We start from the raw sequence: 18,913 nt of genomic DNA on the forward strand, positions 1-18,913 counted from the left end.
GGGGGGGGTTTCACCAACCCGCGATTTGGCAAGCTCTCCTTGCGGCAAGATTCGGGTCAGATGGCTAGGATCAACGAGAGGGCTCATATTGAGATTGAAGGTGTTGTGCTTCTTAATACATTCTATCTAGTTAACCCCTTCTGCTACAGTAAGGCTTCATTCACTTCGTACCTGAAGTTCCCCTTAGTAACTATTTTCACCGAGGTGGTGAGTACATTGTTGTCTGAATTTAACCGCTTCATGGGCGAATTAGTGAATTGTTTGAAACTAAATCTTCTGTACGATGTTTATATGCTAAACGTCCTGCCATACTCTCTTCATCCCTTCTGGTCGAAAAAATATGCTATGCTTTCACCAACGTGTTAAAGTTCAAGATATCCCTCCAATAAGCGTCACAGAACAGCGGTAGAGTAAGGGATACAGTAATCAGGAAGGTCAGGGAATTGATACATCTCTAAATCCTTTTGTCGTGCAGCGGCCCAAGGTCCCAGAGTAGCGAAAAGCTTTGCCACGTTTGTCTCCAGTGACAGGTCAATAGGTTGTAACTGCTTGCCCATCTGCGAAATTTGAACACCTGCTGCGCCTGCAGTAGCCCCGAAATCCGACAAGTCCAATTTCTGAACCAGGGCTCCCTTGACCTGTCCGGAGAGAATATGAGCGCAGAGGTTTGGCTCCTGGCAGAGAGGACGTCCAAGACCAACTCCATCGACGGTTTCTAGTGCTTTTACCATGCCCTCAACGGTCTTAAGACCACCAGTGACATATGTTTTGGTTTTGGTCAGTCCAGGAACAACCAGCTTCACGAATTCTAAGAAAAACTAAGAGTTATCAGTACGTGTGATTGAAAGAAATATACCTGTATTAGGCAAATCTATCGGTAAGGTAGAACTCACAGCTTCACGCGCAATCGTAGAGGCTCGCTTCTGGCCATTAAAGGGGGAGTTCTCGTATGTGCCACCAGAAAGCTCAACAAAGTCGAAGGCATGGTCTTCGAGAGCTCTACAGAGCTCCTTAGCCTCATCGGGTTGAAATCCATTCTCCTGGAACTCCACGCTGTTGATCTTGATGCCGACAACAAATTCCTTGCGAACCCTTTTGGCGATCGCGTCTCTGACCTCTAGGACCAATCTCATGCGGTTTTCCAATTCACCGCCATACTGATCGGTACGCAAGTTGGTAGTGGGTGATAGGAATTGGCTGAGGAGATAGCCGTGTGCGCCATGGAGCTGCATACCATCAAAGCCAGCCTTTTCAAGGTATTCAGCAGCATGGGCAAAGCTGTCAATAATATTGGCGATGTCTTCCTGCGTTGCAGCACGGGGCTTCCCAAATTTCATGCCCATGGGGTTGCCTTTTACAGGCACATCGCTCGCACTGATGGGGTTTGGTTGAAGATCCAGTGGAGTCTGACGACCAGGATGTCCAACCTGCGCAATAACGAGCATGCCACCCGCTTTTCCAGCGGCCGCAAGCTCCTGGAAACGCTCGAACCGTTCGCCGGAGAACTCAGCATATTGTGGAATAATTGGGTTTCCGGCTGCTTCTAGGTGACTGGGATCGATCATGATATTTCCGGTCAGATTGATTCCTATTTGACCTTCGCCCCAGCTCTTATAGGCTTGGATCATTGCAGGTGAAGGGATACCACGGGCGTCAAGGTCAGTGAGGGAGAATGACGCAAGACGCTCACTCGTGGCAGCCTTTAAGAACCGATTTGGTGCTGAGCGACCTGAGAACGCAAACTGAAGGGGTTGGCCCAAAGGGCTGGGGTCGACATCGGCGCACTCAAATCTCGGTGTAGTAGAGGGCATTTTGAACGTGCGTAGTGGGGGTGTAATTGATTATGGGGGTTCAGTGTGCAGCGTGCGAAGAAAGACTGAACTAATTCTCTGACAGTGGGAAAATAATTCGGTCCGATAATCTTGATGCACGTTCAATGTCCATAATATCTTAAAGTCAGATTCTACATTTATAATCTATCCAAGAAATGTATAGATCGCCTCTGGTAGCGACATATGTGGGGCACTGATTGTTATTTTTGGTGCTACGTAGATTCTGGATTTATAAGCTATCATGGAACATTTATAAGCACCATAGTGATGGAATTTTTGTAGATTCTGCATTTTTCAACTATCCTAGGTGTTTAGGAGTGCTACTGGTAGCGAAATGGTGAGGTGCTGGTTTGTCATCCATTGTGTATGTCCACCTAAATAAATTACCAAATGTCGCATTAGTCTGCTACCACACCATGGAACCTTGCTTGATAATCGACTCCCTATCGGTCGGATCTTGGGACTTCCGTCTTCCGTCCCGGAAACAAGCAGGAGTCGGGAAGGATTTTCCAATTGGGTCGCCTGGGGTGGTGAAACCGAGAGGAAAGAATATTGTACCCTCAACCAGATAGGTAATTGAATCCATCTGCTCAGCAAGCGCTTCAGCATTCATGTTGTATCCTTCAAGATGTATTTGAGGCTCGAGGTGCAGTGCTAGGCGCAGATCATCCTTCCACAGTGACAAGCATGAACAATCTGGATACAGTGCTAGCAAGACAAGGAAAATACAAAGAGGCTGAGGTAATGCATCAACGGGCCCTGGCAGGGTATAAAAAGATACTAGGTGCACATCACCGAGATACGCTAACAGGCATAAATAATCTGGGTAAAGCGCTAGCAAGACAGGGAAAATATGAAGAGGCTGAGGCAATACAGCAACAGGCCCTGGCAGGGTATAAAAAGATACTAGGCGCAGATCACCCAGACACACTGGCAAGTATGTGGAACCTCTCTGATACTTGGAAAAATCAGGGCCAAGATATGAAGGCTCTCGAGCTCCTCCAAACTTGTGTTCAGTTGCAACACCACAAGCCAGGTCCCAGTCATCCGAACACTTTGTTTGCCACTGATATGCTGAATGGCTGGCAATTATACGAGCGACATACTTACCTGCAGCTAAGGATGCTCAGCTATCAATATAAACTCACATGTTGAGGAATCACCTACTCCAGTTTCAAAGGCAAACCAATAAGGATGCGGTGTTGGGGGTTCCTCTCACGGCCCTTGACGACTACCCGAAAGACTGTTAATTCGTACTTTTGGTGGCACACGTCTAACATTGATAGCCTATACCTACAACAGATAAAACGTTAAAAAAATTTTTTTTTATGTCTATATTTAAGGCTAGAAGAGCCGGTACACATTTCTGGGTCCTGATACGAGCCAAAGGCGCTTCACAAATGGCCTATAAGATCCAGCTTGACGCTTTCGATTGAATTTTATAGTAGCTGTACAAACTATTGTCACTACCAAGTCCGAATATCATGCTGTGCATTTGCACTTGACCGGTGCAAGAGGCATCTATACTCATAACATCTTATTATACTTTTCTTCATCCTTAAGCTGGAACTCCAGAAAGAAAACATATAAGTGTCAAACCACCATTTAGGTCTTTAATGGCCGTGTCCGTCATCCTGCTTCGGTTCGGGGTCTAGCTTGATCATGGTATCAATACGCATGATAGCAATGCACGCCTCTACCGCACTCTTAAGCTGCTTGACCTTACCCATGCTGGGCTCCAGCACGCCCGCCTTGAGGCAGTCATGGACCCGTCCCTTCATCAGGTCGAGACCGTAGTTGCGGTAGGCCTTCATCTTGGCGACGGTTTTGGCATCAACATCAGGGTCGCCTTCTTGGATGCTCTGGGAACGCGAGTGGCGGCCACGGAGCTGTGCGACAAGTTCGGACGAGTCCTTTGCGGCGTTCACAGCCAGGGTCTTGGGAACAGTGAGAAGAGACTGGGCGAACTCGCCAATGGCAAGTTGCTCCCGGGAGCCCTGTAAAAGACGCAGATTAGCAGGGGTTGGCAAGTAGATAAGTAGTGGGAGTATGGCACATACCACGGTGACGGCAAACTCTTCGAGGTAAATGTGCAGGGCGGTCTCAACAGCACCACCGCCGGGGACGATGCTACCGCTTTCCAGAGTCCGCTTGACAGCGCAGAGGGAGTCATGGACGGAACGCTCCATCTCGTCCAAGCTGAAGTCGTTGGGTCCACGCAGGATGATCGAGGCCGAGGTGTGGACCTTGGTGCCCTTGACGAGGATGCACTCGTCATCGGAGATCCGCTCTTGAACCACTTCCTCCGCGTGTCCCAGGTTCGAGGCCTCGAACTTCTCGTCGCCGTTCAGGTCGGACAGCGTGCTCACTAGGGTGGCGCCAGAGGCCTTGGCGATGCGACGGAGGTCCTCCTTCTTGCAGCGACGGACAGCCATGGCACCCCGCTCAACGAAGAGCTTGAGGACCATGTCATCGATACCCTTGGTTGTGAAGATGACGTTGGCGCCAGACTTCAAGATCATGTCGACCCGCTCCAGAACAATGCCTGCTTCTCTCTCCCGGATCTTCTCCAGTTGGTCAGGGTCATCCACCGTGATCTGAACGCCGAGCTTCATCCGCTCCTTCTGAAGGTTCATGTCCAGACAAGCGATCTTGGCGTCGGTTATCCGGGTCTTCATAGCCTGCGAGGCCACCGTGCAGTTGAGGGCGTAGCCATTCACCAGCATGGACTCCGTGCCACTCTTTCCGTGGGCCTTGAGAAGGTTGACAGCCTTGACCGGGTATTTCACCTCGTTTCTCTGGTTCGTCGACTTCACCAACAGCATCGCATCAACCACCAGGTTGGCGAAGAAATCAGCATCGGCACCAATGATCTTACTGGACATCGACGTCTTGGCAATGTTGACCAAGCTGTCCTTCCCCAGTGTCTCAACTTTCGTGGTGATGTTCTCGTTCATGTATTTGACGGCCTCACGGAGGGCTAGTCGGTAACCAGTGATGATGGTCGTAGGGTGTATGCGGTTCTTCATCAGCTCGTTGGCGCGTCGGAGGAGTTCGGCAGCAATGAGGACAACGGACGTGGTGCCATCACCGACCTAGAGAAGGCGTCAGCTGAGGACATCCGACATGGTAATATTGTCCGAACTCACCTCCTTATCCTGTTGCTGGGCGAGATCCACGAGGATCTTCCCGGCGGGATGCTCGATATCGAGAAGGCTAAGGATTGTCGCACCGTCGTTGGTTACCGTAACATCCTGAGAATTGATCAGACGCAGACTCCAACAACATGGGATCGAAAGCAGGTCCGTACTCCGATGTCATCCACCATCATCTTATCCAGGCCGGAGGGACCAAAAGAGCTCTTGACGACATTTGCAATGGCTTGCGTGGCGAGGACTACACCAATCGGGCGTCAACACAGTGATCGAAACGAAGGAATCCATCTCCTTTCCATGACATACCATTCTGTTCGCGGACATCGGCACCAGTGATTTTCTGCCCACCCAAGACTGTGCGAATTTGGTTAGCTACGGGGCTCAGGAGAGGGGACAGGACAGCGGGGGAAGAAGCTCACAGAGGGTGTCCGCATTCCGCGGGGCCTCGAAAATACCAGCCATTGTAGACTTGACGTGTGTGAGAGAGGAAAAGGGGGAGGAGAGGGCAGTATAACTGGAGAGCGAGAGGCAGATGGGGGGCAGCGAACAACTGCTTTTGGTGTTTGCGCTAAGAATTCTGCCGGGGACGGGCGGTGAGGATTTTTGGATTGCGGATGGCACTTTTTTTGGTGTAGAGGGGCCGCGCTATCAACCGCCCCTCTTCTCTCTCTTCTTCCCTTCCTTTCTCCATCCTTCTTCTCCCTGGCCATTGCTCTCTGCTTGCCTCTTGCTGACCATCCCGGGCACTTCTTCCCATTCTCCGACGTCCGTTTCTCCCCGTCATGGCCAGCCAGGCTCCTACCGACCCCGCACAGTCGCAAGCCCTTCCTGATCGCACTATGAACCCCGCTGATAACGCCGCTCCCCAGGGGGAGGTTTCGAAGAACGCCGCGAAGAAGGCCGCTAAGGCGGCGAAACAAGCGTCTGAGAAGGCCGACAAGGCGGCCAACAAGGGAAAGCAGCAGCCCAAGGCCGCTCCCAAGGCTCCCAAGAAGAAGATCGAGGGTGCCGCCCTGATTGGTATCGATGTGTCCAAGGAGGAGGATTTCCCCGGATGGTACCAGCAGGTCCTCACCAAGGGTGATATGCTGGACTACTATGATGTGTCTGGATGCTTCATTCTGAAGGTAGCTCACGGCATCCCCAATATCCTTGAGACTTCTCGTGCGCATAACTGACATGACTCAGCCTGCTTCGTACAGCATCTGGGAAGAAATCCAGCAATGGTTCAACACGAACATCAAGAAGATCGGTGTGAAGAACTGTTCTTTCCCCCTCTTCGTCTCCGAGGATGTGTTGCAGAGGGAGAAGGACCACATCGAGGGTTTTGCTGCTGAAGTCGCCTGGGTGACTCACGCGTATGATCTCCGGCATCCCTTGAGTTACTAGACGATGGTGTACTGACGATCTATTGCCCTCTACAGCGGCTCAACTCCCCTCGAGAAGAAGATTGCCATCCGTCCCACCTCGGAAACTGTCATGTACCCTTACTACGCCAAGTGGATCCGCAGCCACCGTGACCTGCCTCTCCGTCTCAACCAGTGGAACTCGGTCGTCCGGTGGGAGTTCAAGCACCCGCAGCCTTTCCTCCGAACCAGAGAGTTCCTGTGGCAGGAGGGCCATACCGCCCATCTGACCCAGGATGCCGCCCACGAGGAGGTCATGTACATCCTCGACCTGTACGCCAAGATCTACGAGGATCTCCTGGCCGTCCCCGTGGTCAAGGGCAAGAAGACCGAGAAGGAGAAGTTCGCCGGTGGTCTGTACACCACCACGGTGGAAGGATACATCCCGGCCACGGGCCGTGGTATCCAGGGTGCCACCTCTCACGGACTCGGCCAGAACTTCAGTAAGATGTTCAACATCACCGTGGAGGATCCCTCCGCCAAGGGTGACGAGAAGGACAAGAAGCCCCCGCTCCACGTGTGGCAGAACTCCTGGGGTCTGTCGACCCGTACGCTGGGTGTCATGGTCATGGTCCACAGCGACAACCGCGGTCTGGTGCTCCCCCCGCGCGTGGCCGAGACCCAGGTCGTCATTGTCCCCGTCGGCATCACCGCCAAGACCAGCGACGAGGAGCGCCAAAAGCTGTACGCCGAGATCGACGGCCTCACCGCCGTTCTGACTGCGGCCGGCGTCCGCGCCACCAGCGACATGCGCGAGGGCTACTCCCCCGGCTGGAAGTTCAACGACTGGGAGCTCCGCGGTGTGCCCCTGCGGCTGGAGTTCGGCCCTGGCGAGTCCGCCGGCCACTTCGTCACCGCGGCCCGGCGTGACATCCCCGGCAAGGACGGGAAGAGCTCCATCCAGATCTCGGAGCTGTCGACCGCCGTCCCGGCCATGCTCGAGACCATCCAGAAGGATCTGTACAACCGCGCCGACCAGGAGTACCGCTCCCACCGCAAGCTCATCACCAACTGGGACGACTTCACCCCTGCCCTCAACGAGAAGAACGTCTGCATCATCCCCCACTGTCTCACCGAGGAGTGCGAGGACCAGATCAAGGACATGAGCGCCCGCAAGGCCGAGGAGGACTCCGATGAGCCCCAGGACGCCCGTGCCCCCAGCATGGGCGCCAAGTCTCTTTGCATCCCCTTCGACCAGCCTGAGGGTATTACCCCGGGCGTGACCAAGTGCACCAACCCGCAGTGCACCCGGATGGCCGAGAAGTGGTGCATGTTCGGACGTAAGTTCCCCCGACTCTGTTATAAACTTGGCCGAATGCTAACGAGAAGCCAGGTTCCTACTAGACGATCGATAGCAACGAAGTTAAAGTCCCTTTCCTTATTCTTCCCTTGTATCGGATCAATAGCATTTTGAACTAGTTCCCATGACATTGACGAGTTTTCTTTTTCCCACTGTTTGCACGATCAGACTGCGATTTACATGGTAGAAGTGTAACCATTGAAAGACCATGATAAGCGTTCTGTCGCACTTAAAAAGCATGTCTTTAGCCAACTTTCTATCGTACACAATACGCGGCATTCGCCATCTACTTATCGAGAGAACAATACAACTGACGTCTTTCTCAGTTTATGCTATATCACCAATTGGTGAGTGCTATGTGTGAAAGAATGAAGAGCGCTAGTATGCAAGACAAAAGCAGACAAACCACCGAACCAAGACGTGAAAGAAAAATGCGTATGCAGAACACCAGACATTGGCGAGAAGAAAGGATACAGAGAGGAAAAGCACGGAAGAGAGTGGAAGCACGCAGTGGTATAGACGAAAAGAAAACGGACCGGCAGACATGCAAGATAAACGCCCTTGCAAAGAGGTATCGTCACGAGCAGAGAAACGAAAAACACATAACCGAGCCCCACCCCGTCCAGACGACCATTCCAATCTATCAATACGACTCCACGGACCACGCATCGCGCACCGCATCTCCCCTTCGCGACGATGAAGACTGCGAAGAGCGGTGGTGCTGACGACCCGCGGCCGGCGCAGCATCGCGCAGACTGACGGTGCGGCCGGCCTTCCGCGGCCAGTTCATCAGTCGGTAGGCGTTCTGCGGCGTGGTGTTTTCAGCGATGTAGGTGACGTTGTTCTGGTCGACGGCGTGGATCTGGCCGTGCGGGGCGCCGACGCTGGGCAGCTGGATGACCTCCTCGTCGCTGTCATCGACAGAGAAGCTGGGGTGGCTGTCGCTGGAGGAGGCGGAGGTCTGCGCGCGCATGTAGCAGACGGAGGGGGACGGCGAGACGTCCGACGAGGCGATGGTGCCGAGGGACTGGGAGTGGGAGACGGTCCGGGGACGGGTGTGGGCAGCCGGGGCAGGCCGGGAGGGGAGGTTGGGGACGGATTGCTGGGACCGGAGGAGGATGTCCATATAGGTGAGTGGGGGCTGTTGGTCGTCGTCGGGGGTGGGCATGGACTCGAAGAAGCCCGGCGACGGCGGCGGGGCGTCGGTGTGTCGACGTCGGCGGGTGGTGGCTTCGGAGGCTCGGCGGAAGACCTTGGATGGCACGCTTGTGGAGATGCTCCGGTGCGTCTCGGAGCTGCGGCGGTGTTTCTTGAAGGACCCGCGGCGGATCAGCTTGGAGAGCTGGCTGTCCTTCAGGGAGAGGGTCCTGGTGGACGCTGCGGCGGGTGTTTTTGCGCCGGCGCTCCGGTCAAAGGAGTCTTGTGTGGGCGACGGGGTGAAGGGGGGTCCTTGGTCCGGGACGGGGACGCGCTGGAAGGCCTCATGCGAGTTGATTTCGCGGATGATGGCCTCCTGGAGGGTCTCGAAGGTTGGGTGTGGCGTGACGGCTTGGGTGGAGGTGTACGCCTGGCGGAACATATCCATGATCTCGGCGACCTTCTGGGTTGTCGGGGGCAGTGGGGAGATGGAAGTTGGGGTACCAGCGGGGAGAGGACTGTTCATAACTTCTGCAATGCTGGGGTTTTGCTTCATCTCGCCGTTGCCCGGGGTGGGAGGCTGGATGGCACGGTGGGCGATCTTCGTCGATCGACCGCGAGACGCGAGTTCAGTGTTGATAGAGAGGTCGCGGACGTTCTTCTTGGACCCCGATCTGGGGGTCATTGGCGGCCGCTGGTTTGAAGAAGTCCCAGCTGCGTGCTGATTCGGACTCGTCCGCACTGGGGCCTCCTGCGCCGGGTTGTTCGCGCTCGAACCCACATCTCGTCTTGTCGCTGGTGGCAGCGTTGGGCTATCAGGCAGAGGGGTGTTGCTCCATCGTTTGCCTTGTTTATATGCCGGCGGGACCTGCAGAGACGATTCGGAGGTCACGCGTGCGGCACGCTTGGGCTCGTATTTTTGCTCGCCGAGGAGGATTGGGGCAGATCGCTGTTGGCGGAGAGGATTATTGGCCTTGGAGTTCTGCCGCGCAGCTGCAGAGGCCTCGAGGAGATCGGTGGAGGGAGCCTTGGAGACTAGGACTCTTCCCACGTTATTCTCGTCTGGCTTTGCAGTCGGCTGGGAGGTCCGTCGTCTACTTCGACCGCTCCTCCGCCGTGACAACGAGCGAGAGCTCTTGTTCCTGGTGATGTTCCTGTCTGCAACGTCCTCCTGGTACAGAGCGGAGACAAGCCGTGCGTAGACGTTCTTCTTGGGCGGCGGGGGCGGCGGACTTTGGATGGATTGGGCCATGTTTCGCTCCGCGATGTCTTCGTTGTACGGCGTGGTGGGCGACAGCGAGGCAGTAGACTGCATGTGGTAGCGGTGCGACGAGAACAGAGCGTCCACCAAGTCAACATGGCGCGGCGGTCGATCCGTCGCCGTCGTCAGCCGACTGGACGCGCGCGACGGCGTCGCATGTGGGCGAGGCGATATTGGACGGGCTTGCAACTGGTCGTGCATGGCTTCGAACTGTTTCTCGATGGTGTGAAAATGCTGCTCGCGGCCACGGTAGCGGGCACTCTTGATGCTCCCGGCGGTGGAGGAAGGAAGATCAGCATGTCTGAAGCTGCCGGCGCGCATTTCTTGATCCTTAGAGCCCGGGAATGGGCTTTTCTCTGTGAAGAAGCGCTTGAAAGCGACCATTGTGGCGGTTAACGAGCGTGGTTATGGCGACATGAAGTAGACAGGAAAGGACAGGGAAAAGAAAAGCAAAGAAGAAGAGAGAGCGTTATCCGGTGAGAGAATGGGAGATTGGTATCATGGTATCATGCAGGCATTAGGGCTAGCTGCTTGAATCCCTGTATAGGGCATGTGTGTACCCGACGCAACAACGCACGTTCAGAGCAGAATCCCGGACAAAGAGCGACGAGGGCAGATAAAGAAGGGAAAAGAGGAAGACGGCCGAGTTTCCGTGCCCAGTCCACTTGTTTGCAGATCGTATACATGTTCCTGGATCCAGGGGGACGTGGCGGAGCCGGTGTTGGGACGGGATCATGGGTCTCATCACAGCTGGACGACCCATGGGATCCGATCGTCATATGGATCTTCGCCGTGCGAATTGAGCTGTCTGGCCGAGCCAGCAGCCAACGTCTCCTGTCAGTCAAGGCAGCGGAAGGCATTCGGGCGTGAAATGGGATCTGCAGCCGCTCGTGTGATCCGGGTGGATCGCGAGGTTGAAAAGGGGAAATTTAGTTCGAGTTTAGCGGGTGAGAGATGAACCACTTGGGAGAGATCGACAATGAACTGTCCGATACGAGAGAAAATCTCGCAAGATGAAACAGGGCGTGAGTTTAGTTTTCGAATTTAGAATAGAGGAAGTATGGGCTTCTTCCGGTGCTGGGACTCCGTCGAGTACTGCGTGCGGGAGGGTGAGAACTACTATATACTTCGACCTTCACGATGACAGCCGTTACCCATCAAAATGTGACAGATCGCTAGGACCTCAACCCAGACACTATCACCATCCGCTTCCACTAGCGGACCGATCGATGGATGATCAACTCGAGTTATCATCGCCCCTTCTCCTGCTCGATCCGGCTAGGCCGTGTGATGCCAAAGATATCACACCTCTTCGCAACGGCAGCCCTCCTCGGAATGGCCTCGACCAACTCCTGCATTCTTGCATACACAGTATGCATCCAACAGTCCGACCCTGTGCCATCTTGTATCACGTCCAACCGTCTTCACCCAGGGAACCTGCATGTGCGTTTCATCACGTGGCCACTTAACTTCATTCGTCGCTAGCTAGACGGCATCCGAGCTTCATGTATGAACAGGCCAATCAATGCACCCTGACCACAGACGATCTCCAGATTCCCAAACCCAACCGCTTTTTATCCCCTCCGGAGCATCCAACCATGGTTTCGTTGCGTCGTATGCTGTAAAACCTCACTCCTCCCCCTCACCCCCCTCGGTCGTCGCAGTCGCCTCCTCTGCAGCCTTCTTGCGCTTGGTGACCCGCGGCTTCTTGGGCGAGGGCGTGGGAGACGCTTCGGAAGCGCCGCCGTCACCGTCACCCCCAGCACCCTTGGTGAGGTCGACCTTTCCATCGACGATCTGAGGATCCAGGACCTTTTTCAGGCGATAGTACCGCATGCGAGCGGCGGGGGGGTTCAAATTGGTGGCTTCGGCCACCGCATTGAAGTCAATCTGCAGACATATCACAGTTAGCATGCGTTTTAAACCAATCCTAACGGGGTTCCCCAGCGACGATCGTATTTGCGCCGCGTCTGGATGCTGGCGTCACTTACGTTCTCACCAGTCTTCGCCAGGCAGACGTAGAGGAACATGGTGTTCAAATCAGGCTTGTTCTTGGGGGCCATGGCTGCCGGTTATGCAGAGTTTAGTTGTGTAGAGGTGGGGTGTAGTTTTCGGGTCGGGAGATGAAGAGAGTAGTTGGAGGGTGGCAGGGTGGTGAAGAGTTCGAGCTGATGAGTGGTAGGTAGGGAGGAAGTAGAGGTGAAGAGATGAGAGAGATATCAGCAGGTTGGCGGCAGTGGTGCGAGCAAGAGTGAAGGCTCACTGTCTGGCCTTCCATTCACTGTCCACCAGCCCCGGCATTGTCTTCACGGCGCATACACGGCCGTCCTGGACGAGACCCGAAACCATGGAATACGCATCTACTACACGTCCACATCCATACGAAACCAGATTCAATGCTAGAAAGCGTATCAACTAATTACGTAGTTCCAGTCAACCTTACAGCGCCGCACCCCCGGCCAAACCCGTAAACCGCTCTGCGGACTCCTTCACAGCCTCCGCCAACACCGAATGTGCTCCGCGAGCCGCATCCACCGCTCCGTCAATCAAGGCCTCATGCCCGAGACGTTTCGCATCCGCCCCCTTGGAACTATCCCCCTTGAGCCATATCTCCGTGATCTCGTCCCGCGAGGGCATATAGGCAACAACACAAGCCGACAGGATAGACCAGTGCTCCGCCGGGTCCGTATCGAGCATCAATCGGGGCGTCGAGCCATCCTTCTCATCCTCCTCCGACGCATCTGAAACAATCGCCGCGACACCGCCCGCCACCAGATCCAGACAGTCGATCCGCGCATCCGCGATGGCGGCCGATGCGGCCGTGATGCAACCCGCCAGCACGTTCATCATCCCCCACGCCGCGTCGTGCGAGTCCGGCGCATCCGCCCACCACCGATCATCTTCCGCCTCCAGGATCGTGATGGTGATGTCGATGCCGCTCTTGGGCCACCGCTCCGCGACGATGACGCCCCGCAGGGCGGTCTCGAGGTGCACACCGAGATCGCGCTCGCTGGCGTCGCGGATATGTCCTTTCCGCTGGCGGGCGGCGAATGGGGCGTACTTGACGTGTGTCGTCAGCACCAGGTTGGGGGAGAAAGTCGCTGACCGGGGAAGTGGCTTCGGGCCATGGACGGTGCAGGCGAGCTTCAAGGCGGAGGATGGAGGAATCAGAGACTTAGGGTGGGAACGCGCGGCGGCCAGAGAAGGTGAGGGTTCGAATTCTAGATAGGCGGAGCCAGATGCTGATGGGATGAGGCCGGTTTTGAGAACTGTACGAGCGTGTTAGCTTCGAAGGAGAAGGGGTGGATGGGAGGCAATGCGTACAGATCTTCCGCAGCTCGTTCGGCTGCCTTTGGCGTTGTGGTCTTGTGGCGTCGCCGGGGACGGCATTGAGAGAAGAGGCGAAGACAGGGGGCCTCGTGCCGCTAGGCGGCCCATTGATTCTCCTTCTGTCAGTCATTACACATGACTTGACATGCAGCAAGTCGATATAGAACGGGAGAGCTGAAGTCGATGCCCGAAACGGAAATCTACAATTTTGGAGGGCTGTTTGTTCTGTTTGTCTGGCGGTGTGGAGTTCGGCGCGACTTTGTTCCGCGTGGTTTTTCTTCCTTTTCGCTTCTCGTCTTCTTCCTTTCCTCTTCCTCTTTCACCCACACAACACCTCTCAGTCGTGGAAAATTGACTTCTCATGTCGAAGCCAATTCAGCGGCAGGAAGCGTTTCTGCTCGTCCGATGCTAACTATCGTGAGTCTACCCATCACCTGCCCTCCATCCCACAACGCATATGAGGAAAACGATCCAAAAATCTTAGTTCGGCGACCAACAAATGGGCCATGAACAACATGCACTACCATCTGACAATGCCATATCACTTGATTTTATCTTCAGCCTTTAGCGAGACTGTCGACTAACTGATGTTAGGAAGTGCGAACAGGCCAGACGCTCTCAGCTGTCTCACCCGCTCAGAATCAACTGTAGATGAAGGTACATGTTCAACATCCCCATATCCCCCCTGTTTCCATGATGAGAAACAATTTTTACAGTTCTGCTTCTGCAAACTCATTGAAGAAAACCAAATACCATACCAAAACTCCTGATATGGAAACCCTTCTCATCTCCATCATCACAACACCTCCCCAAACAACAGCTAACAGCTTCAAGACAAAGACAGGCTCCGTAGATCAATCTCTCCAAACCCTAACCAACCAACCTCGAACCCCCAGGTATGCATAGACCACCACTCACTTCCCCCAACCCAACCCAAACCCACTATGATGACAACAAGTCAATCCATTCAATGATTCTCTTCGGAGAAACCGCCCCTCGAGCCCGCATCGGCATCCGCACAGCGCACCTGAAGGGCAACGATCCGCTCACCCCACCTCCCTGTACTGGACATCTCGCTGCGTCTCGTCCTCGGACGACACAGCAGCTGGAATGGAGGATGGTTGTGGAGCGCCGGGTGGCGGGCTCCGTCGTTGCGTCTTCCGCGCTTGTTCCCGGGTCGCTCGATTGCGGCGCTTGACTTGTGTCTTTGTCGGTTTCCCGGCTTGTCGTCCGTCCTGGGTGGCTCGCGGGGGGATCGAAATTGGCAGGGGATGGGATGAATTAACCGGCTTGGCTGATCTTTTCGCTCTCCCTCCGTGGCTGTTACTTGGTTTCTGGCTGCGGGTGGTTCCTGGATTCCACCGTTCTGCAGGGTTGCGAGCTTGTGCTGACTCTGTTGTAGGTTTTCACCGTAGTACTCTTGAGTAGCTAGGAATCTTATAATGATGTTTTCATATTTATTAAACACCCTTTCTGGTACTGGAATAATTTATTTAGGATATATATACCATCAAACTCAGACGCAGGTACTTTACAACAATTCCTGCAGTAGGCTTCAAAGAATCCCACAGAGTCAATAACATCAGTCATTTCGGTAGAAAACACTGCAAGCAACGCTTGCTCGCACTAAACCCTCCCACCTTTCTATCCATTCGGGTTTTATTCGTCATAGTTCGTCCAAGTCAAGTAATCAGGTGTGGGCAGAATGAGAAAACAAGACAAGACACGCAGCATCTAAGACCTGTCTATGAAGGGCTACTGTAGCTCGTATCCAGATAAGCAGTAAGTAGAGAAGCAAATCGTAATAATATCTCGTGGCAAGGACTCGCAGAGGTGCACGTGCCCCCTCTACTCTTTCCTTTCAGTCGGCGTCGAGGCGCCGTTTCGCGACATGCTGTAGGGGGCCTGTTGTGGATTGTTTGTTAGAACCCCAGCTGGTACGCATGTATACCTGCAGCACATACCAGGACTTTCTTCGCGTTGCATATTCGCCAGGCAAGGTTGCGGACGGTGCCATCGGCTAGGACGACTTCGGGAGCGAACTCAACGCCGAACCTGAAAATGCATTAGCACGTCATTCCACAGATGATATACTGGTGGTAAAGGAAGGCTTACATCTGGTGCACGGCGAAAACAACCCGTTTTGCATATTTGCCGTCACGGTCGACCAGAGATCCGAATTGCTCGTCAACGGTCTCAGGCGCAACCTCAGGGTCACGGTCGAAGCAGTTGCGAACGACCGCCAACAGACTGTCTTCAACGGAGGCCTGCACCATCTCGCCGTGGCCCTCCTCTTCGAATCGGCGGATGCGGATCTCGAACGGTCTGGAGATCGCCATCACGTTATGCTTGCCATTGTGGTGATAGCGGAGTTCAAAGACGCCTTGGGTCCAGAACAGCTTGTCACTCGCGAAGACGACTTCGCCAGAGGCCATTTCGCGCTTGTCACCGGTCGAGGCGGGCACAATGATATCGCTGGAGACAATGCCCTTTTCACAGGTCAGGTTGTCATAGGAACCCGCGTTTACGGCGATCCATCTTCCTTGAGATGAGACCTTTGTGATCTCGCGCGAAGTGTTATCGGTTACGCGGTAAAGCCCAATCCAGTCCTTCTTGCTGTGCCTGACAGGCGCAGTCCATTTGACCCTGATGGGAGCCCCGTATTCGAATACCAGGTTCTTCAAATCGCCTCGTCGGTCGAGGGGCATGCGGGCATTCGCGCCCTCTCTACCACTACTTTGGTCGCATTCGGCGAGAGACGACGAATCCGTGCCTTCAACCTCCAGAGAGTAGTCCCGTGAGTTATATCCGGCCATGTCCTCGTCGATACGGGTGATGGTAACACGAGCGGGGTACTTCTGGAAAAGTGCAGTGGTGTCCTTCACGAAAGTGTCAACTCCGGCCGCCAGCTTAGGGCGCGCATTGTCCAGGAAATCTTCGATGAACTCGAACGACTCGTCCACGATCTTATCCACGCTCCCGTGAAGTTGCTTGAGGGGTGGGGGCAAGGAGCGCTTCAGGTTCTTAACGAGACCAGCATCGCGACGCAGACTCTGACCATAGAGCTTCTGCATGTGCGGCCGTTCAATGAACTGGATGAATGCCAGACTGAGGATGTGGCTCAGGAGAGCGAGGAAAACGATCGCTCCACTACTCGTAATGAGGACAGCACCCCAGACACCAGCGAGACCCAGGACACGCTCGGGATTATTCAAAAAGCGGTAGATACCGTTATACGTCAACTTTGGCGATTCATCATAGAAGAAATCTCCATAGAACCAGCCAAACTCGCCGAGGGACTCATAGATACTAACGGAGGTCCAGATTTGGAGGCAGATGAGTCCCGCACCGAGAACGTGTCGGAGTAAGACCAGGCCGTAGGCCCAGTCCGAGGGCAACGTATACATTTTCCATACGGCCGCAATGAAGCTTGCGTAACACATAACCATACTAAGGTGGTACGTGCCTTTCCACTGGTTCCACGCCTCATGGGGAGTTTCCCCGTACTTGACGAAATGCCGGGTCCAAGATTTGCAGTTGGATTGGCGATCGAGGAGGTATCCGATGCCCACGGAGTACCAGAGCCTCCATACTGCTGCGTTGGCCACGAACAAGAACTGATACCAAGGCGTGGAGGGCGTGAGGACCGTGAGGGCGAATACTAGGAATTGGACTAGCATGGACGAAGTATCGGTTATCCGATACAGATCCAAATTGTGGAGTCCTAACAGATTGTGGACCGATGGAGGCGGGCCGCTTGAAAACGTTGGTGCGTGGGGCACATTTTCATCCACGGGTGCTGGCGCGATGGGAGAGTCCGCTGTCTGGGATGCCGTGGATGCGGTGTCCTGGTCAATTATACGCTTGCGGGGCGCTGGGGGATTGTACGTCTTGTCGATGTGTGGGTTTTCGACAAACACCAGGAAGGCGAATTGAGCTGCGTGGGCAATGATGGAGATGAACAGCACCTTGTAGCTGGCGGCCATCAGAGAGATACCGTAGTACCCTGCGTAGCCGACCGAGTACATCGGGTGGGGTGCCATCTCGAAGACTCCGTCGAAGGTCAATTCCTGGTCGATCAGGTAGAAGAAGTCACCCCAGTACCACGCATAATCTTTTACCACGCGATGAGCATCTAACTTGACCCAGAGATTGAACAGCACCAGCACAATGCCAGAGAACCACCTCAGCGCGGTCATCAGCAAGCTCTCGTTGACGGGATGGTGACTACAGGCTATCGCAAAGAGACAGTACGATGTAAAGTCACACATCAAGATCAGATCGACCAGGCGCCTAAAGACGAGCCAAGTGTTATACTCGAGAGGGGCTTTCTCGAAGGAATAGTCGGCGGGAATCTTGGTCTCTAGTTCCCGTTTGATCAGGTTGTACAGCTGAGGGTATGGGTTCTGTCCCGTCGCAGGATTGACGAAGATCTTGGTCTTCTCGGCCCAGCGAACGAGTGTCTTGTGGTGGGATTGGTTGTGAAGGAGCCATCCAATCCCAGCGTTGTAGCCCGCGCGCCAGAAGAGATACAAGACCCCGGATACCGGGACCTTTGCGCCTGCGGGGAGCGCCCATATTAAAAGAACGTGGGCGCTCAGAATAGCCAGGACGAGGACGTCAGACAGATTCTTCGGCTCCGAGGGCGACAGGAGCTGAGAAACCATGTCATGCGTTTGCGGCACGGTGAACACTAAGTTGGCCAATGATTAGCTCTAGGACCGCTAGAAAAGCAGAGAATTGGCCGAGCCGTCATGTTCAATCCCTGGGTGACTATATAGAGCACTTACCTGTGCCATCTGGTGTGCGTCCATAGGTCTTCATTTCCTTCCCGTTGTCCTTCGGCTCTACGTCACCAGTGGCGGTAAGAGCTTCGGGACTAAGCGTTGAAGCAGATTGAGAGGCAACCGCTCTCTCGCGGAGCCCCTCATTTTCATTAGGAGTGCCTGTTGAAAGGCCACGATCCATTATTGCGGTTGTGGGAGGAGGTTGTAGGGAAGAAGAAAAGGAATAAAAGCAGGAACGCGACAGAGATTCAACACGAGGAGACCAGCATGTGACAGCCGGAAAGGGTTGGGGCGTTGCAATTGGGCGGGCGGGTGGCCAGATGCTGATTGGTCTACGTCATGTGAGGCGCCAGTCCCGATTTAGTTAGGTGCGGGCGGCGGATTGGATGAGGTTGATTGCTTGCGGCAAGTTTGAAATCAATTCGAATAGAGGGGAGGGAGAAAGGATGGTGTAGAGGGGTTAAATAGGAGTGAGAAGAAGGAGAGAGGAAGAGAAGGAAGAAAAGCTTGTTGCGGAAATGGGGAGAGGAGGGGTGGCCGATTTACCTCGAGAGGCACAACCGGGACTCAGTTCCACGTATTTATTCGGATACTGTATTGTAACCTCAGGGCCATAATAATGGTAATTCTCCAGCCAACTATCCTCCTCTCTGCACTCGCCAACTCTCGGAGTGGAACCCCCGATCCGCTGGGGAAAGGAACGGG

At 54.4% G+C, this 18,913-nt stretch overlaps 10 protein-coding genes across 10 annotated transcripts; 4 read left to right on the forward strand and 6 right to left on the reverse strand.

Moving 5' to 3' along the window:
* Positions 1-235: 235 nt before the first annotated feature.
* On the reverse strand, positions 236-2,048 carry BDV59DRAFT_177465 (NADH:flavin oxidoreductase/NADH oxidase family protein). The gene is made up of 2 exons (XM_073689609.1): positions 894-2,048; positions 236-818 (listed from the first exon to the last, which is right to left on the reverse strand). The coding sequence occupies exons 1-2, from the start codon at positions 1,809-1,811 to the stop codon at positions 393-395; spliced, it is 1,344 nt and encodes a 447-aa protein (XP_073548230.1). The 5' UTR covers positions 1,812-2,048; the 3' UTR covers positions 236-392.
* A 546-nt stretch (positions 2,049-2,594) lies between these two features.
* Positions 2,595-3,120, forward strand: BDV59DRAFT_177467 (uncharacterized protein). Its single transcript, XM_073689610.1, has one exon. It carries the CDS (start codon positions 2,772-2,774, stop codon positions 2,985-2,987), a length of 216 nt encoding a protein of 71 aa, XP_073548231.1. The 5' UTR covers positions 2,595-2,771; the 3' UTR covers positions 2,988-3,120.
* Positions 3,121-3,191: 71 nt separating this feature from the next.
* On the reverse strand, positions 3,192-5,583 carry BDV59DRAFT_177468 (chaperonin-containing T-complex alpha subunit TCP1). Its single transcript, XM_073689611.1, has 6 exons — positions 5,407-5,583; positions 5,294-5,341; positions 5,143-5,228; positions 4,982-5,086; positions 3,893-4,927; positions 3,192-3,829 (listed from the first exon to the last, which is right to left on the reverse strand). The coding sequence occupies exons 1-6, from the start codon at positions 5,447-5,449 to the stop codon at positions 3,446-3,448; spliced, it is 1,701 nt and encodes a 566-aa protein (XP_073548232.1). The 5' UTR covers positions 5,450-5,583; the 3' UTR covers positions 3,192-3,445.
* A 53-nt stretch (positions 5,584-5,636) lies between these two features.
* Positions 5,637-8,004, forward strand: BDV59DRAFT_177469 (proline--tRNA ligase). Its single transcript, XM_073689612.1, has 4 exons — positions 5,637-6,114; positions 6,176-6,345; positions 6,412-7,673; positions 7,727-8,004. Exons 1-4 carry the CDS (start codon positions 5,770-5,772, stop codon positions 7,735-7,737), a joined length of 1,788 nt encoding a protein of 595 aa, XP_073548233.1. The 5' UTR covers positions 5,637-5,769; the 3' UTR covers positions 7,738-8,004.
* BDV59DRAFT_26176 (uncharacterized protein) lies at positions 7,991-10,790 on the reverse strand. Its single transcript, XM_073696081.1, has one exon. It carries the CDS (start codon positions 10,473-10,475, stop codon positions 8,337-8,339), a length of 2,139 nt encoding a protein of 712 aa, XP_073548234.1. The 5' UTR covers positions 10,476-10,790; the 3' UTR covers positions 7,991-8,336.
* BDV59DRAFT_26087 (uncharacterized protein) lies at positions 10,790-11,640 on the forward strand. The gene has a single exon (XM_073696079.1). The coding sequence runs from the start codon at positions 11,105-11,107 to the stop codon at positions 11,558-11,560; it is 456 nt and encodes a 151-aa protein (XP_073548235.1). The 5' UTR covers positions 10,790-11,104; the 3' UTR covers positions 11,561-11,640.
* BDV59DRAFT_26086 (uncharacterized protein) lies at positions 11,641-12,342 on the reverse strand. The gene is made up of 2 exons (XM_073696078.1): positions 12,083-12,342; positions 11,641-11,981 (listed from the first exon to the last, which is right to left on the reverse strand). Exons 1-2 carry the CDS (start codon positions 12,152-12,154, stop codon positions 11,721-11,723), a joined length of 333 nt encoding a protein of 110 aa, XP_073548236.1. The 5' UTR covers positions 12,155-12,342; the 3' UTR covers positions 11,641-11,720.
* Positions 12,343-13,811, reverse strand: BDV59DRAFT_26085 (3' exoribonuclease family protein). Its single transcript, XM_073696077.1, has 2 exons — positions 13,416-13,811; positions 12,343-13,360 (listed from the first exon to the last, which is right to left on the reverse strand). The coding sequence occupies exons 1-2, from the start codon at positions 13,549-13,551 to the stop codon at positions 12,531-12,533; spliced, it is 966 nt and encodes a 321-aa protein (XP_073548237.1). The 5' UTR covers positions 13,552-13,811; the 3' UTR covers positions 12,343-12,530.
* On the forward strand, positions 13,463-14,392 carry BDV59DRAFT_26127 (uncharacterized protein). Its single transcript, XM_073696080.1, has 3 exons — positions 13,463-13,838; positions 14,029-14,078; positions 14,256-14,392. The coding sequence occupies exons 1-2, from the start codon at positions 13,605-13,607 to the stop codon at positions 14,074-14,076; spliced, it is 282 nt and encodes a 93-aa protein (XP_073548238.1). The 5' UTR covers positions 13,463-13,604; the 3' UTR covers positions 14,077-14,078; positions 14,256-14,392.
* An 877-nt stretch (positions 14,393-15,269) lies between these two features.
* On the reverse strand, positions 15,270-18,389 carry BDV59DRAFT_201669 (phosphatidylethanolamine N-methyltransferase; the record flags this gene model as incomplete). Its single annotated transcript, XM_073693860.1, has 4 exons — positions 15,270-15,326; positions 15,386-15,476; positions 15,537-18,114; positions 18,212-18,389. The coding sequence occupies 4 exons, from the start codon at positions 18,387-18,389 to the stop codon at positions 15,270-15,272; spliced, it is 2,904 nt and encodes a 967-aa protein (XP_073548239.1).
* Between the last annotated feature and the right edge of the window lie 524 nt (positions 18,390-18,913).

The sequence above is a fragment of the Aspergillus ambiguus genome (assembly GCF_047715705.1).
Source record: "Aspergillus ambiguus strain CBS 117.58 unplaced genomic scaffold BDV59scaffold_14, whole genome shotgun sequence".
NCBI lineage: Eukaryota > Fungi > Ascomycota > Eurotiomycetes > Eurotiales > Aspergillaceae > Aspergillus > Aspergillus ambiguus.

Coding starts and splice junctions, on each gene's coding strand:
- BDV59DRAFT_177465 (XM_073689609.1), bottom strand. CDS start 1,811: ATGCCCTCTACTACACCGAGATTTGAGTGCGCCGATGTCGACCCCAGC. Junction 819..893: donor CTACGATTGCGCGTGAAGCT/GTGAGTTCTACC, acceptor GATAACTCTTAG/TTTTTCTTAGAATTCGTGAA.
- BDV59DRAFT_177467 (XM_073689610.1), top strand. CDS start 2,772: ATGTGGAACCTCTCTGATACTTGGAAAAATCAGGGCCAAGATATGAAG.
- BDV59DRAFT_177468 (XM_073689611.1), bottom strand. CDS start 5,449: ATGGCTGGTATTTTCGAGGCCCCGCGGAATGCGGACACCCTCT. Junction 4,928..4,981: donor CCCAGCAACAGGATAAGGAG/GTGAGTTCGGAC, acceptor CGCCTTCTCTAG/GTCGGTGATGGCACCACGTC. Junction 3,830..3,892: donor AAGAGTTTGCCGTCACCGTG/GTATGTGCCATA, acceptor CGTCTTTTACAG/GGCTCCCGGGAGCAACTTGC.
- BDV59DRAFT_177469 (XM_073689612.1), top strand. CDS start 5,770: ATGGCCAGCCAGGCTCCTACCGACCCCGCACAGTCGCAAGCCCTTCCT. Junction 6,115..6,175: donor CTGGATGCTTCATTCTGAAG/GTAGCTCACGGC, acceptor GACATGACTCAG/CCTGCTTCGTACAGCATCTG. Junction 6,346..6,411: donor GTCGCCTGGGTGACTCACGC/GTATGATCTCCG, acceptor TGCCCTCTACAG/CGGCTCAACTCCCCTCGAGA.
- BDV59DRAFT_26176 (XM_073696081.1), bottom strand. CDS start 10,475: ATGGTCGCTTTCAAGCGCTTCTTCACAGAGAAAAGCCCATTCCCGGGC.
- BDV59DRAFT_26087 (XM_073696079.1), top strand. CDS start 11,105: ATGAAACAGGGCGTGAGTTTAGTTTTCGAATTTAGAATAGAGGAAGTA.
- BDV59DRAFT_26086 (XM_073696078.1), bottom strand. CDS start 12,154: ATGGCCCCCAAGAACAAGCCTGATTTGAACACCATGTTCCTCTACGTC. Junction 11,982..12,082: donor TGGCGAAGACTGGTGAGAAC/GTAAGTGACGCC, acceptor ATATGTCTGCAG/ATTGACTTCAATGCGGTGGC.
- BDV59DRAFT_26085 (XM_073696077.1), bottom strand. CDS start 13,551: ATGACTGACAGAAGGAGAATCAATGGGCCGCCTAGCGGCACGAGGCCC. Junction 13,361..13,415: donor GAACGAGCTGCGGAAGATCT/GTACGCATTGCC, acceptor ACGCTCGTACAG/TTCTCAAAACCGGCCTCATC.
- BDV59DRAFT_26127 (XM_073696080.1), top strand. CDS start 13,605: ATGCCCGAAACGGAAATCTACAATTTTGGAGGGCTGTTTGTTCTGTTT. Junction 13,839..14,028: donor CTCGTCCGATGCTAACTATC/GTGAGTCTACCC, acceptor AAGTGCGAACAG/GCCAGACGCTCTCAGCTGTC.